Source organism: Aquarana catesbeiana, linkage group LG02 (assembly GCF_042186555.1).
Source record: "Aquarana catesbeiana isolate 2022-GZ linkage group LG02, ASM4218655v1, whole genome shotgun sequence".
NCBI lineage: Eukaryota > Metazoa > Chordata > Amphibia > Anura > Ranidae > Aquarana > Aquarana catesbeiana.
This window is the reverse complement of record NC_133325.1, coordinates 642849537-642867443: the sequence shown is the minus strand read 5'-3', so window position 1 is coordinate 642867443 and position 17907 is coordinate 642849537. Positions and strand designations below refer to the sequence as shown.

Genomic DNA, 17907 nt, shown 5'->3' with positions numbered 1-17907 from the left:
TGACAGGATTTCACAAGCAGAAAATACTTGTCTTACAAATCTAGTTTCTTTTTTCAGAAAGGGATTCATGAGTGGAACTTTACTGCTTCTTCTATAAGGGGTATAAGGTAGGGAAACTGATGCAATTATTTGACATGATTGTTTTCTCTGCAGTTTGGACAAAACATGTTTATTGTTTATGTTATATTAAAGTCTTGTTTTTTTGTTTGAAAATAACAAACATGTTATACTTACCTGCTCTGTGCAGTGGTTTTGCACAGAGCAGCCCAGATCCTCCTCTTCTCGGTTTCCTCGCCGTAACACCTGGCCCCTCCCTCCTGCTGAGTGCCCCCACAGTGAGCAGCTTGCTTTGGGGGCACCCGAGCTGAGCCGCTGCCCTGTGTGTCCATTCAGACACGGATCTGCAGCTTGCCCCTGCCTCCCCTCTCTCCTCTTTGGCTCACTGACTTTGACAGCAGTGGGAGCCAATGGCACCCGCTGCTGTGTCTCAGCTAATCAGAAGGGAGAGTCCCGAACAGCCGAGGCTCTCATGCAACATCGCTGGATCGTGATGGGCTCAGGTAGGTATTAAGGGGGCTGAGGGGGCTGCTGCACACTTAAGGTATTTTGTTTTAATGCATAGAATGCATTAAGATAAAAAAACCTTCTGCCTTTAGAACCACGTTTTTTTATTTACCTTTATTGCTTATACAACTTCTACACCGCTTCTGCAAAAACTCTGCACTGTTAACATTAGTCCATGCCCATGCATCGGCTTAAAGACTAAGTTCACCTTAACATAAAAACTAATAAATACACATATTTCTGTAGGTAAAAGAATGGGCATTTATTATTTTTATTAAATAGGAGCCTGAAAAGCATTGCACCTACAATCAGCAGATCGCAGGTGCAATGTCAGGCTCCTGCACACACTGCTTACAGCTCTGTACAGGCAATCTTTGCAGAGCTGTGTGCACCCGCAGTTCATTCAAACTATACGTTTGTTTGCTGTGGTGGCTGAAGGTACTTGTAGTATATTTATTCATGGAAAACTGTGAATGAATGACGCGGCGGGGGGAGGAACCCCTGCTTGCTGTCACGGGGGGAATTAGGGGGAGAATGAGCAAGAGCTGGAACATGTTGCATGTTCCACACTAAATACAGTGAACGTATCCCTTAAAATCTTCTGTCCTTATCAAAGACAAGTCAAGTAAGCTGCCCAAATGTTTTTTATTGGAGGAACAAACATATGTAAGCAGATCATGCAAACTGCAAATATGTAGAGCCCTTCTGAGAGCTGGACTTAAAAGCTAAACTGCTACACAGTTAACCACCTATACTGTACATTGTGCTTCCCTTTTAGTGTATATCTTTATGTATTCAAAACAAATAGGGATTGCCAAACAAAGACAGGAAATGTTATAAATAATAGAAAGTCTGTTATACTCAAACAATTCCTGGAAGAGTCCCTTGTAAAAAATGACACTTTTATGTACCTGACAGTCCTCTGCCTCACTGTGTTTACTTGTGGAATTACTTATAACGTTATCTGTTTTATATTATAATTATGCCACACATTTCTGACTCTATCAGCTTTAAAGGTTTTAGGATTTGGACTAATATGTATAAGTAATAGGTTATCAGAACGGTATTTTTAGTGCAGACATAGGATCCTTTTACATGGGGCATACACCACCTGCGATCCTCTAGCTCAAGAAGGAATCTCACCTCTATGGGCGGTCGGATGTAAGTGGACCGTTTGTCTGTTTACACCCAACTGCTATCTGATCCGATTCGCTAGATGGATCCTCACCCATCTGTTTTTAGTGGATCAGATTGGATTTGGATGTAGGCGGGTATAAACGGACACCTGTCTGTTTACACCTGCCGCTCCATAGAGGAGAATGGAGGTTCCAATCGGGTTCTACTGAAAATAGGACAGGCGGACCGGATCTGAATGTTTGCGTAAAATGGGCCATAAACTGGCCATAGATGGATTGAAATTTGCACAGTTCAGCAGGGACCAAGCCAATTTCAATCTGTGTGTGTCTGTTCCTGTTCAAAAAAAGTCAATCATTAGATCGACATCTGTCGACTGGACAAGCTGGAAAAGTCCTGCATTTAGGGTACAATGTCCTGGCAATGGTGGATTCCTCCATCCAACTCACTTGTGTGGAAGGAGGAATCTGTTTTCTTCGTTCAGCCCTGTGACTCATCAATAAATACCATTCTGTAATCTCAGCTGCTATGTCACATGTGGGAGCTGGGAATTCAGAGTTGTATATAAAGATATTAGGGTTGATTTATTAAATGCAAATAGTCAATTTACCTTGCAAGGGAGGTTGCACTTTGAAAGGGAAGTTGCCCCAGAGCTTATTGAATGTGGTGAAGTTTCACTTTGTTTTCAATTTTGCCTGCACATAGATTGGATGATGAAAATCAGCAGTTTCTTGTAATTTACTAAGCTCTGGGACAATTTCCCTTGCAACGTGCAACTTCCCTTGCACAGTGAACAACCTATTTGCCTTTAGTAAATTAACCCCATAGGCCCTGGGACTGTCTTCCTGATCCTTAGCTACATGGTGACTCACTGGCATGTAACAAGCACAATTGTATCAAGTATTCTGACATTTCTGTTAGATTGCATCACCTTTCGAGCCGGTTCACACGGGGGCGACTTGTCAGGCGACCTAGCCGCCTGACCAGTCGCCTCCCGTTCTGTACAATGGAACCGTTCTAATCAGAGCAACGCAAGTCGCTCCGACTTAGAAGAAAGGTTCCTGTACTACTTTGGGGGCGACTTGCATAGACTTCTATACAGAAGTCGTCTTGCAAGTCGCCCCGGCAGTCGTGTGCAGGTCACCTCGGTGAGGCGACCTGCAAGTCGTGCCGCGTCTAGTGTGAACCGGTTGCTGCTGGAAGATATAAAGTTTAGGTTTTAAGCATGATTTGAACAAACTCCTTAAAACTTTTATGACTCAAAGATACAGAATTGTTTTTGGAAGTGCAGACTGCTATCTCTGGCTGTACAGCAGTTATGTGCTTTTTTAGGTTCTAGCACTAGTTTATATAATTGCTTGTGGTGAACGATTGTTTTCTGTAAAACAATGGTGTTAAAAGGTGGATGATTATTGGAAGCCATTCAGGGCCACATAGATCCTTTGTGATCTGTGGGCACACATCTGCATAAACACATATTATTCTCTTTTGACTTTGGCATCCTAAGATTATCTTTAACAGGAATCTGTACCATACTTAAGCTGACCATACACTAGTAAAATTTTGTTCTGAATTTTTCATTTTAAGAATATTCATTCTTATTTCTAATTATTAATGGGATCAAATCGACATTTGTTTTTGACGCAGTGAAAACACACGAAAATTTGAAGGGACAGAATGAAAAATATCTCTTGGATGAACACATTTCTAGAAGTGAATGTGGTTTTTGTTCAGGGAAGTACATTCATTCCAAAATTGAATGTTAAATGCAAACAACATTTTGAAGTACTATCAAATGACAGTTGTCAAGTCATCGAACGTCCAGAGATTTTTCCTATAAATGTTTGTACGAATGTTCAATTGAAAATCTACTGGTGTATGGCCAGCTATAGTGTCCAGCTATCTAACAGGATTTTCATAAAGACATTTTTCACCTTTCAAAGTTTTTTCATTGTGTTCAATAGGTATCAGTTTAGTAAAATTCCCTGTATTATTTGTTTGCCTTTCCTTGTAATGATGGGCTCACATGTTATAGTTGCAGTTTGTAGTGTCTTGGCTGATTGATTTACCTATGTCCATGTATCCCTTCAGCTGGCCTGTCCCTTTTCTCTAAAGGGGACGGGTAACTTCTTGTTCTGGGTAACAGTTCATGCCTCACCATTTCCTCTGTTTTACATCACAAATATAGGAGTGCTAATGTGATGAAAGACTACATGGATCTCTCAGTTAATTGCTCCGCCTGATTTGTTATTTTTCAGATCTCATTACTAGTTAGCTTTCACCTGAGGAGGACTAGACTAAAGCAGTATATACACACGCAGTTTTTTTGTTCAACCAGTGAGTTAAACGAAAACATGGACAAATCCTCACATCCACATAAGCGATGTGGATTCAGGGATCTCCCCCGCCACGCCTTTGTATTCTGACAGTGGGGGCTCCCTCCGTCAGAATACACAGATTGCATAAAATACCTTAAACAGCTGTGATCTGTGTCTGTGAGTGTGCTTACAGCACGAGAGACAGATAACAGCTGTTTAAAGTGTTTTATGCACCAACCACGAAGAAGTGGCCAGTGTAGAGCCACGAAACGTGTTCTACGGTGTTTTATACTATTCTGTGAGCAATAAAAGCCAAATCAATGAAGAATCCATTCCTCAGCTTCTCCTTCACATTTGGGCACCTCTGCTGACACCAGTTTCCTATATTTTGGGGCCCTTAAACCTCTTACTGTGAACCCACCGGAATCCTGAGACCGCAGAGAGTAGGAACGTCCAGATCACCCCACCGAGCATCAAGAGCGACCTTACTCTGCGCAGGGACAGACATATTCCCTGCAGGCTTCCACACCAGGTTGTCTGATACCATTAGGGAGCTCAGCAACCTCTCAGATGTGAGTACAACATTGCAATTTACAGTATTTCACAAAAGTGTGTACACCCCTCACATTTTTGTAAATATTTTATTATATCTTTTCACGTGACAACACTTCACCTTTAACCTCTGCAGCAATGCTGGCAGCACTCATACGTCTATTTCCCCAAGACAACCTCTGGATATGATGCTGAGCAAGCTTAGGCCATCTTTATGTAGAGCAACAATTCTTGTTTTCAGATCCTCAGAGAGTTCTTTGCCATGAGGTGCCATGTTGAACTTCCAGTGATCAGTATGAGAGAGTGAGAGTGATAATGCCAAATTTAACACATCTGCTCCCCATTCACACCTGAGACCTTGTAACACTAGTCACATGACACCGGGGAGGGAAAATGGCTAATTGGGCCCAATTTGGACATTTACACTTAGGGGTGTACTCAGTTTTGTTGCCAGCAGTTTAGACATTAATGGCTGTGTGTTATTTTGAGGGGACAGCAAATTTACACTGCTATACAAGCTGTATACTCACTACTTTACATTGTAGCAAAGTACAGGGCAACAAGTGACACCATGGAACTACATGATTAGTGCACATCTTATGTAGGTGAAAAACACAAAGTGCAGGTTGGAAGGTTTATAATGCCTTTAAATCATTGGTAGTCTTTTGGATTTTGATCTGTTTTTGATATTGGTTATATTGTGGCAGTAACTATTTGTTTCTAAATAAATGGAAATCTGATTACTTGTCTATATTTTACAGCATATCAAAGTTTGATGAACGTTGTTGCTTTCTTTATGTTCACGACAATTCAGACGATTTTCAGATATACTTTTCCACTGAGGATCAGTGTAATAGGTGAGTTTAAGCTGGTTTTAAAAAAATCTGGGGGGCTACATTGCATTTTAACCTTGGTTTATATAATGAAGACTAGGCTACAGACAACTAAATATATATTTGAATCACAAACGGACAAGTAAATAAATACAGTTTATTGAATTAGAGTCTGTAATTTGACTGTGATGCACACTGATGAGGTCATCTCTGTGACTTCTTCTGTCGGCATGTTTACAGAGTTAGATTGATAGCACTATGCAAAGAACTAGGGTCCAGATTTGGGCATAGTGTTGTCCCTTCCTCTCCTAACTGTGCCAGGGACTACAGGGGACTAAAATCAAGATAGATCCAGGTACCTATTCCATTTCTGTGTAAAAATGCATTAAGGGCCAATTTTTGCTAAGAATTGAAATTTCCACAACTACCAGTTAGATTCAAATTTTAATGGTGAGTTTGATTCTGATTAGTGGCTGAGAAGTAACTCAAATGCTTAGTAAGAACACATTTAGAAAAAAGGCACGTAGTAGTTTTTAATATACACATAAGCAGATAAGATGGTGTTTTTTCCCCAAGGATCATGATTAATAATGATTTTCTAGCAATGATGAGCTGGCTTTACATTTGTTGTGTAAGAATCAATGGAATTGATTCAAGTGCAAGTGTTTCTCATAGAGAAAAAAAAAATCAATCAAATGCAATGTAATTAAAAGTGAGGAATATATGCTTTTATCCAATTCTACTGCTGCACTAAGGGGTATTATTAAATCACTGTTGACGAGATCCAGTTTCAGTCAGTTACCATTAACCTGGGCAATTTTATCTGAGTGTATGTCAAAAAAATATAGAGCTGAATATATACAAATATATATACAAATGTCAAATTTTCTGGTAAAGACATGCTTGGCTTAATCACTTTGGCACCTGAACCTCCCTTTCAGTCACTGAAACATAGAAAGGTGATGGCAGAAAAAGACCAAATGGTCCATTGAGTCTGCCCATTCTTTATTTTTATTTTTTTATTTATCTATGTTTGTAGCCACTTACTGTTAATTAACTCACTACTTCTGCTGGAAATTTATTCCAAGCATCAACTATCCTTTCAGTAAAATAATGTATTCTAAGATTAGTTTTCAACTTTCCTCCTGTTAGTTTGAGGTCATGTCCCCGTGTTCTTGATCTTGGTTTCATATTGAAAATACTACCCTCTTGAACCTTTTTCTTATTATTGAGTCCTTTAATTTAAATACAGACTTACTGACCAATAAGAAGGCTTGGGAGATGGGAGGAGGTAGGGCCAAGTTGAGTTTTAAGCATCTTATACACAGGCATAATAATTGACTGATGTTTATATGCAGGATCTTGCTGTCAGAGACTGGAGGAAAGATCTTGAGTATAAAATGCAAGTTATGATCTGTAAAGACCTTGCATATAAACTTGCACAGGCACATAAACGTGTACGTGTATGCATGCAGTCTTGTTCATCCTTTTTTAGCTGCCAGTGTTTCAGTTTACGCATATGTACTTTCGTATACAATCATATAAGCATAAATTGGGCTACATGCACATGAGTACATTTACTCATGCAGTATAAAGACACTGCATATCTCTGGTGTCCTGGATGTCCATACAGCAGCTCATAGACAAGAGAGGGTGAAGACTGCTGTACACAACAATGCGCCACGATTTGTGTAATGTAATGCACAGATGTAATACACTGGATGCACCTTAGATGCCTTTGGCGCATTATGTCTGTGCGTGTTTGCTACTTTACTTTAGCTGCAAACAGCCGCCTTCACCTATTAAAGTCCATGGACAGCTGTATGCAGCTCTAGGACACCTGGGATACCAGAAATACGCAGTGTCTTTACGCTGCACTGGCAATGCGCCCGTGTGCATGTGAACTTAGGCTGGCCATACATTACACAATTTTCAGTACAATTTTCTTTAGATTTACCCTCAACTATGTAGTGTAAGAGCCTGCTTAATTGGAAGTGTTGTTTAGTTTTGACTTTTGGTAAATCTAAAGGAAAATTGTACAAGAGTATTGAACATGTATGGCCAGCCTTACTGCACTCAAAGATGAAATTTCCATTATGCATTATGGATTTTTAGACCCAGGTGTGGTCATTGTTTCACTACAAGCCATCTATGTTCAGATCCCTAAAAAAAAAAACAACACTGCTATAAGCACTGCATTTTTTCCTTGCCTGTTTGAAAGAGGCCTTAGAGGAAAACTGCATAGCACTCTGGGTCACAAAGGAAAATAAATTGGAGTTGCAGCTGCAGTTGTGTTCTTATTGTTTTGAAAGAGTTTTTCTAATTCATGTTAGTGCACTTGAACTCGAAATATGGCAGTTCCTCCCTCCTGCTTTCTGCTTCTCTTTCCTTTCCATTGAGATAAGCTGAGGCTATGACCTGCCTGTATGAGGTTTCACCTGGAACATCTCCGTACTTACTGCTTATAGAGTTAATGAACCCGACTGAACAGCGATCCATTTGCACATGACTGTTTGTGTGCTGTTGAGATCCTTAGCACTACACTTGGCATTACAGACTTTGATGTTGATTTACTAAAAGCAAATACATTTTGCACTAAAAGTGAACTACAAGTGCACTTGGAAGTGCAGTCGCTGTAGATCTAAGGGGAAGATCTGAAATGAGGGGAAGCTCTGCCGATTTTATCATCCAATCATGTGCAAGCAAAAATGCTGTTTTTTATTTTCCTTGCATGTCTCCCTCAGATCAACAGTGACTGCACTTCCAAGTGCACGTGCAGTGCACTTGTAATGCAAAGTGGATTTGCCTTTAGTAAATAAACCCCACTGTCTCAGCCTGCTCAGCATATGCTCGGTGGCTCTACATTTTTAGCAATGCTGGGGGAAATTTACAGCACACACTAATTTTGGTAGCATAATTATTCATGTGGAATGTATGTTCCTTGCTACAAAACATTGTTTTTTTTTTATCAAGTTGTTATGGGTAAAGTTCCACTTTAAGGCCAGTATCACTTATCCTTCTGCTACCCTTAGAATAACCAACAACTAAGAAAATTCACATTACCAAACCTTATTTAGTAAGCAGTCTGCTTTACAGTGTCTTTGTGGGCTATGATCAGTCCCAACTTGCCTCCGCAAGGCAGAGACTGAATGTTATTTAACATGGATTACACCTTCTCTATCTCTACATCCTGAACATTTTCCTACTGTTTGTTATGTATTTCCTGTAGGTATGGTACAGTTTTTATATATTCAATTGCCATTTAAGCATTTTACTCAGATACTTACTTCAGACTGGTTCCTAAATAAACTGCAGAACTGAGTAACAACAAAAAGACTGGTTTCTCCTAACAAAATGTTTTTAAGAGCTAAATGCAGCATCTCTTATATCTTTAACGTATGTTATCTAATGTTAATTGACCTTTAGCTGTATAGATTATTGATATTCCATTTTAAGAAGCAGTGTAAATGCATATCTTCTGTCACTAACAGGTTTTGTAGTCTTGTTAAAGAGATCATCACGGATGTTGTAGGAAGCACTGTAGAGTTGGAGGGTGAGGCAGATGGAGATACATTAGAGGTAAGTGCAGCTTTATATAGAGGTGGTTTATGTACATCACTTAGTAACCTCTTTTTACGTACATTTCAATATGCATACTTTATGTATTTTGTCAATGTGATTAAGTATTTTTATAAGAATGGGTTTTATATTCTATACACTTTATAACTGAAGTGTATTAGACTATTCCTTCTTGGCACCATATTGTTCCTTTCAAAGTGCACCTGCCACATACTATATATACTTTGTAGTCATGTAACTTGCAAATGTCAGCTAGTTGCCAAAATGACATTATTAGTTCCCAAGTGCCCTTTCACACAGGTGTCGTCAGTTCAAGTGATTGTTATTAAAAAAAAAAGAAAAAATGAACCCTTACAAACATATCATACTTACCTCCACTGTGCAGCTCGTTTTGCACAGAGTGGCCCCGAACATCCTCTTCTGGGGTCCCTCGGCAGCTCTTGCGGGTCCTCCCCACATCAGAAAACCCCCTAGGAGAAGTGCTCTCCCGAGCGGGTTACCTTGCAGGCATGCTCCCGAGTCCAGCATTTGCCTCCATAGACATGAATGCCGGACTCGTCCCCGCCCCCCGACACCCGCGTCATTGGATTTGATTGACAGCAGTGGGAGACAATGGCTGTGCTGCTATCAATCTATCCAATCAAGAGCCGAGGACCCCTGGCAGAGGAAGAGAGCATCCCTGCCAAGTCAAGTTTCAGGGCTCAGGTAAGTAAAACGGGGGGCTGGGGGGCCGGTCACTGCCAGGTGTTTTTTCACCTTAATGCATAGGATGCATGAAAAAACATGAAGGTTTACAACCCCTTTCAGTCATGTCTTTTGAAAATAAAAACAAATTCAATACTAGTTACATCAGTTTATATTGGTTTGCACATCCATCTTCACTTCACTATAGTTTATTTAGGTTCCGTTTACATCAGTTTTTCCAGCAGTTTTTTGTTTTAGTTGTTGAAGAAACTAAACGGACATTTTAAACACAGTGATTGTGTCCTGTGAATCTGTTCCTACAGCTGCAGTATTAACTTCTGTTTTTAGAGTCCCAATCAGAAATAATTCCATAATAGAAACAACAGTTTAAACAAAAAATATGTTTCTTATACGTAAGGGACGTAAATGGACGACATCCGTTTACATCCATTTACGTCCACAAAAACAAAAAAGATGCAAACATTTTCCATTTTTTTCTGTAGACAACAAGCGGACTCGGATGTAAATGGTTGTAAATGGGCATGTGTCTTTACATCTGCCTGCCCAAAGACATACATTGAGGTTAAGTCCTGACCCATCTGAAAAACAGACAGGCGGAATGCCCATGAGAAAGGGCCCTGTGGTTTGAAGTATTTTCATATGTAGTGGTGCTAGTTGCAGCATTTTTCTACAACTCCCACCTCTGCTCATTGCTAGTGCTATAGCTGGCATGCCGATCTTGCTGGAGGAGTTAGGTATTGTTTTGGTTCACAAATGGGCTTGAAGAGAATAAATCACTGTTGGCTTTTGCAACAAACTAAATATCGTCCTCAAAATTATTGAAATGGTGCAAACTTACCTAAGGAAATTTTACTTGGTCTATCTGACTCAATGTATCTTGAATGTCAGAGATCAGATGATACTTAAAGTCTAAAGCCCGTACACACGATCAGACTTTCCAACGGGAAATGTTGGATGTCAGGCTGTTGGCAGAAAATCCGACCGCTTGTGTGCTCCATCGGACAATTGTTGTCGGACTTTCCGCCAACAAATGTTGACAAGCATGTTTTCAAATTCTCCGCCAACAAATGTGTGTTGTCGGATTTTCCGATCGTGTGTATACAAGTCCGTCGGACAAAAGTCCAAAGTACAAACACGCATGCTTGAAAGCAGAAGCGGTCGGTCTTGTAAGCTAGCGTTTGTAATTGAGAATTAATATTCGTGACGTGGCAAATTATGAAATCTCCAAATACAGCGCACAATTCTTTTCTTCTTTAATGGGATAATAATGAAGCTGCTTTGCTGGTGATACTGATGGAGTTATTGCAAACAAATTAACAAAGGCATTTTTTTTTTCCTAGTGATATCAAGATTAATATTATTATGTTTTTTTGTTTTTTTTTATGCAAGTTACCACAACACCATTATCCTGTAGTTTATAAGATCAAAGATACAAATTTGTTGGTGTCCCTTTTCAATTTTACATTGTATTTTTTAAAGTGTAACTGCCTACTCCCAAACTGTCATTTGAAGTAAAAGACATAGCCAAGTATTATTGAACACAATTTTTTAATTGTGCATTAAAAAAAAAAATTAGACATGCTATCTGCCAATAGAACTTAACCAAAAAGTGCATTATATGCATCCAAAAATATAGAAAATATACCAAATCAAATCATTATTCAACCAAAAAAATAATGTCAAAGCAATAAATCCAAGGCCAATAATAAATAACACGTTATCTCCTCCGATTCCGCAACATGTCTGGTTGATGAACTGCCATTCAGAAACGAACTGAAAAAGCGCAAACTGAAAAGCGCAAATCAACACTCACCATACGCGAAATTAGCAGAAGGAGTCCAAAGGGTGGTGCTAAAGAGCTAAAAAACCATGTAGTACATCTGGTACGTCACTATGTTCACAATTGTTGGCCAACATTTGTGTGACCGTGTGTATGCAAGATAAGTTTGAGCCAACACCCTTCGGACAAAATTCCACGGTTTTGTTGGCCAACAATCCAATCGTGTGTACGGGGCATTAGGCAAGGTTTACAAGACTGCGGCTACGATTTGATCCAAATTTCAGTTTGATTATCTAGTGCGAGTCGTTTGCATTCTGGATCTGGTTTGCATATTCTATGGTTCAAAATTGTGATGGAATCGCACCAAAGTATCACATGACCCATTTCCAAAATTGCACCATGCTGTCCTGCATTGATGTGAATAGGCTTCATTGAAAATAATGTGATTTCCATTGTCATGTGATTCTGTGTGGTTCAAGTCATATCTGAAATCATACTAGTGTGTATCAGGCCTGACCCTTCAGGTGCCTGACCTTACATACTGTCACACAATTCCTCTGCATGCATCAAATAATGCATAAGAGTATGAAATAATAGATCTCCATACCTGTTTACATAACTTTTTCCACCTGTGAATGTCAAAGCTATGTTTGATTTTCTGTATTTCTTAATTTAAAATGTTTCTGAAATGCTGTGCAATATTTTAGTATGAATATGACTATGATGAAAATGGAGATCGAGTAATCCTTGGCCGAGGTACTTATGGAGTAGTATATGCAGGCAGAGATCTCAGCAATCAAGTCCGTATAGCAATCAAAGAGATTCCAGAGAGAGACAGTAGGTGAGTTCTGAATGAATCCACTAAGTGTTGGCTTATGCTTGTAATAAACAACGATTTTTATACCAGAGTATGGGATGTAGAAGTGAACCACATTCTGCTTTCCAGAAATTGGCCTTCTGGTAAAATAGATTGCAGGGCTGGATTTGGCAGATTGATCATTTCTTATATATTCACTTAATGCTATATATTAGAAAGCCCCCCTCTTTGTATGGTACTGTGCATTTTAGCGGTCCACTTTGTTTTTGCTCCCCCTCCTATAAAGTGACTAACTGCCCCATATGTGTCCTTGCAGCACTTAGTGAAAGAAATAGTTTGTTTGGTTCAGCTTGGTCCCAGCAAACTAAAAGTAACAGGAAACCCAGAGATCAGCTTTAAGAACCCTAATTGGGATTAAATTACTCTGCAGTGCCTGCCTTCTTCTGCTGATGGTCCAAAAAATTTTAGTTCCCTGAAGGGTTCAGTACTTGTTTGCGGCTGAAGTTTAGCAGCACGTACAGCCCATAAAATGGAAAGGTATCTTATTACCCAATGGGGATTTTAAATTATAAACACTTTAAAATTTGAAAAAAAAATCTATCTTAACACTAATCATTTTCATTTTTCATGTTGTCATTATTGTATCATAATCTGTTGTATTCAAATGTACAATTTTGTTATTTTACAGATATTCGCAACCACTTCATGAAGAGATTGCGCTTCACAAATATTTGAAACACCGCAATATTGTTCAGTATCTTGGCTCTGTTTCTGAAGATGGGTACATCAAAATATTTATGGAACAGGTTCCAGGAGGTTTGTATTAGCCACATTTGTATTTTCTACAGTGTCAGATAATTTGTTTGGTAACACTCAGTTTTCGTTTTTAGGGGTCATTTTTGCTTTAAGTACATCAGTTACAATTTTAGCCCAGTTCAAAGCAATGAAAATAAACAGTATATAACAGAAACAGGGGTGAAGCAATGAATAAGTCTATGAGGATGATTTACCAAACGCAAATAGGCTTTTCACTTTACAAGGGAAGTTGCACCTTGCAATGGAATTTTCCACAAATCTTGGTGAATGTGGTGAAATTCCACTTTGCAGCGATTACCCAATCCTGAGCAAGTAAAATAAAAAATAAAATTTTTGCATGCACATGATTGGATGATTGAAGTCAGCAGAGCTTCACCATATTCACTAACTTTGTGGCAAATTCCCTTGCAAAGTGCAGTTTCCCTCGCCTTTTAATAAATCAATTCCTATGTATCAGTAAATTATATACCCACTCAGTCAGCCTTAATTCAGCATTTCCCTTCTCACATCCAAATATTCTGTCGCACAGTAATGCAGCAGAATAGCCAGACTCAGGCCATGACTTAGATAACAATCCACAAGGTAAAATTGGACAGACACTCACAAGACTTGTTAGATCTTATGACCAATCAAAGTGTAAAATGGGTGCGCAGTGTGTTTTCAGAGGATCCCCTTCACATACATGTACTCCTGCAAAGGCTTAGTATCGGCACCAATACCGATACCGGTATGGGTGCAACCCTAATCTGTAGCTGATTTACACTGCTTATTGGTGCCTCTTCTTCCCTTTTTTTTTAATAATGTGGTGTGATTTTGGTAGGAATTTGATGGTGTAAGCTGCCCCAGTGCAGAGGCCGATGTACAGTCCCTTGAAAAAGTATTCTTACCCTTTGAAAGTTTCTACATTTTGTCATGTTACAACCAAAAACTTAAATTTATTTTATTGGGATTTTATGTGTAAGACCAACACAAAAAGGCACATAATTGTGGAGTGCAAGGAAAATGATAAATGGTTTAATTTTTTTTTACAAATAAATATTTGAAAAATGTGGCATGCATTTGTATTCATCCCCCTTTATTCTGATACCCCTAACTAAAATCTAGTGGAACCAACTGCCTTCAGAAGTCACCTAATTAGTAAATAAAGTCCACCTGTGTGTGATTTATTCTCAGTACAGTATAAATACAGCTGTTCTTTGAAGCCGTCGGAGGTTTGTTAGATAACCAGGGTCAACAAACAGCATAATGAAGGCCAAGGAACATGCCAAACAGGTCAGAGATAAAGTTGTGGAGAAGTTTAAAGCAGGGTTAGATTATAAAAAAGTATCCCAAGCTTTGAACATCTCGTGAAGCACTGTTCAATACATCATCCAAAAATAGAAAGAGTATGGCACAACTGCAAACCTACAAAGACAAGGCCGTCCATCTAAACTGACAGGTAGGGCAAGGAGAGCATTAATCAGAGAAGCAGCCAAGAGGCCCATGGTAACCCTGGAGGAACTGCAGAGATCCATAGCTCAGGTGGGAAAATCTGTCCACAGGACAACAATTAGTCCTGTATACCACAAATCTGGCCTTTATGGAAGAGTGGCAAGAAGAAAGCCATTGATGAAAGAAAGCCATAAGAAGTCCTGTTTGCAGTTTGCGAGAAGCCATGTGAGGGACACAGCAAACATGTGGATGAAGGTGCTCTGGTCATATTGAACTTTTTGGCCTAAAAGCAAAACGCTATGTGTGGTGGAAAACTAACACTGCACATCACCCTGAACACACCATCCCCACCATGAAACATGGTGGTGGCAGCATCATGTTGTGGGGATGCTTTTCTTCAGCAGGGACAGGGAAGCTGGTCAGATTTAATGGGACGATGGATGGAGCCAAATACAGGGCAATCTTAGAAGAAAACCTGTTAGAGTCTGCAAAATACTTGAGACTGGGGCGGAGGTTCACCTTCCAGCAGGACAACAACCCTAAACATACAGCCATTTTGTTTCAGATCAATTTGTTTTCTCAAAATGAATGTTAGTTTCCCATCATTTTTTTATGCATCAATTTGGAAACAAGCATGATATGATATATAGTTAATATTTTTTTTATTCTTATTACCATTTAAATAAAAAAAATGTTAGTTTTCAATTTAAATGAAAGATAGCATTCCTGTATAGTGGGTGAACTGACCTCACAAATGACTGTCTGTCTTTCTTTGCACAGGTAGTCTTTCAGTTCTCTTGAGATCTAAATGGGGTCCTATGAAGGAACCAACCATTAAGTTTTACACCAAGCAGATCTTGGAAGGTTTAAAGTATCTACACGAGAATCAAATTGTACACCGAGATATAAAGGTAAAATCTTGATAAATTCCCATAAAATATGCATGTTTTTTTTGTATACCACTTTTATGCCCCGTACAGATGATCGGACATTCCGCCAACAAACCGTGGATTTTTGTTCCAACGGATGTTGGCTCAAACTTGTCTTGCATACATACGGTCACACAAATGTTGTCGGAAATTCCGAACGCCAAAAACGCAGCGACGTACAACACGTACGACAAGCCGAGAAAAATTAAGTTCAATAGCCACTGCGGCTCTTCTGCTTGATTCCGAGCATGCGTGGACTTTTGTGCGTTGGAATTGTGTACACACGCTCGGAATTTCCGACAATAAATTTTGTTGTCGGAAAATTTGAGAACCAGCTCTCAAACATTTGTTTTCGGAAATTCCGACAACAAATGTCCGATGGAGCATACACACGGTCGGATTTTCCAACAACAAGCTTACATTGAACATTTGTTGTCGGAAATTCCGACCGTGTGTACCGGGCATAAGGGTCACTAGCAGAATTATTTTGGTGCTAAGCATTTTCTACAATTTTTACTAAATAAACTGAGGGAGTATGTCTGCAGTTGATTTTTTAAATATATATTTTAACAGTCCCTACAAACTAACAGATTGGTCTGTTGGGTAACTGGACTGTGTATTATCGAATGGCAGGACATCCTCATTATTCATCACTGTTTTTAGAGATAGACTTAGTGCCTTTTTGCAGTTTATGTCAGGATAATGTGATGTACACAGGTAGCCTAATTTACAAAGACAAGCCTAAGGCACTCTAAAGTACATTTATCTAAACTGGAGCAGTAATTGATATACAGCTGTCACATGAGCCAGCTCTTTCTCAGCCTCTCTGCAGGGAAACAGTGACAGGAGGAGCTTCTAGTCCTCTGCTGCTGGTCAATAGCCTTTGGAATACAGAGTAAAAATAAATAATATCAATAAACTGTTTAAATTGTTATACAAATATGCATTTGAAAACATAGTGTGGATGGATTTCTGCCAGTCACAGGCTGTCACACCCACCAGCCTGTGTGCTTAGAATAAGAAGGAGGTGAAGCCTCCATCATTCAACATGTAATATATCACCCCCATTGTGTTTAGCTGTTTATTGGGCTTGGAGGAGGAGGGAGGGAGTGGGCTGCCATTTATCACTGTGTGTACGCCCCCATGTGTGACTCTATAGTCACATGGGCTGCTCAGATGCGATCAAGGAGGAAATGCTCTGCATAGAAACACAACTAAGCATGTGCACTAGGGCTGCTCTTCAGAATCCCCAGCTGCAGTGGGCATATGGACAGAAGGGAGGGATAGAGAACAGCAGGATCAACCAGACTTTTTGGCAGAATACAGAAAACTAATCTTATAGTGACTGAGTATGAACAGCATGTAATACACCATTTATTGAAAGTTTTTAATGATATGGGATTAATGTTACTTTAACCAAATGTTCTTTCTAAATTTTAATGTCTTGATCCGTGACCTCAAGAAAAAAACTAAAACTTTCAAAAAATGTTGCTGTTCAAGACTCTTGACTCAATAAAAAGATCTGTTCGTTGTAAATGTATGTACATAGGTACTTTTCATTTGACCCATTGCTCTATGCAGCAGCTGTGAGTGTGCTTCATAGTGTACATTGGCGCCTTGACGGTGGACAGAAGTCAGTAGGGCAGAACTTGTTCTGCAGGTGATTTCAGACCTCATTCGGGTTTTTGTGTATGTGCCATCTCATGTGTATTTTGTAATCAAGTCAGAAGTTATTTGTGATAATATAACTAAAGCTTTGTACACGCGATCGGATTTTCCGATGGGAATTGTGTGATGACAGGCTGTTGGCAGAAAATCCGACCATTTGTACGCTCCATTGGACAATTGTCGGATTTTCCATGGACAAATGTTGGATATCAGGTTTTAAAATTTTCCGCGGACAAATATTTGTTGTCGGATTTTCCGATCGTGTGTACATAAGTACGTCAGACTAAGGTCCAAAGTACAAACACGCATGCTCAGAAGCGGTCGGTCTTGTAATGGAAAATTAACATTCATGACGTGGCAAATTATGAAATCTCCAAATTCTCTTCTTCTTTAATGGGATAATAATGAAGCTGCTTTGCTGGTGATACTGGTGGAGTTATTGCAAACACATTTTCAAAGGCTTTTTTTTTATAGTGATATCAAGAATAATATTATTATGCTTGTTATTTTTTTTTTTTTTTTTGGTGCAAGTTACCACAACACCTGTATTATCCCGTATGTTGGTGTCCCTTGTCAATTTTGCATTGTATTTTTTTAAATGTAACTGCCTACTCCCAAACTGTCATTTGAAGTAAAACACATAGCCAAGTATTATTCTACACAATTTTTTTATTGTACATTAAAAAAATAAAACAAATACAATTAGACATGCTATCTGCCAATATAACTTAACCAAAAAGTGCATTCTATGCATCCAAAAATATAGAAAATATAACAAATC

The 17907-nt window shown here is 39.2% G+C and overlaps 1 protein-coding gene across 1 annotated transcript in view; it reads left to right on the top strand.

The window, feature by feature from the left end:
* Positions 1 to 17907, top strand: part of MAP3K15 (mitogen-activated protein kinase kinase kinase 15) — a 268377-nt gene that overhangs the window by 189804 nt on the left and 60666 nt on the right. The window contains exons 12-17 of the mRNA XM_073616468.1: positions 58 to 107; positions 5330 to 5425; positions 8893 to 8980; positions 12173 to 12306; positions 12971 to 13098; positions 15310 to 15440. Coding sequence (XP_073472569.1) covers positions 58 to 107; positions 5330 to 5425; positions 8893 to 8980; positions 12173 to 12306; positions 12971 to 13098; positions 15310 to 15440 — 627 coding nt within the window. The remainder of the gene's footprint in view (positions 1 to 57; positions 108 to 5329; positions 5426 to 8892; positions 8981 to 12172; positions 12307 to 12970; positions 13099 to 15309; positions 15441 to 17907) is intronic.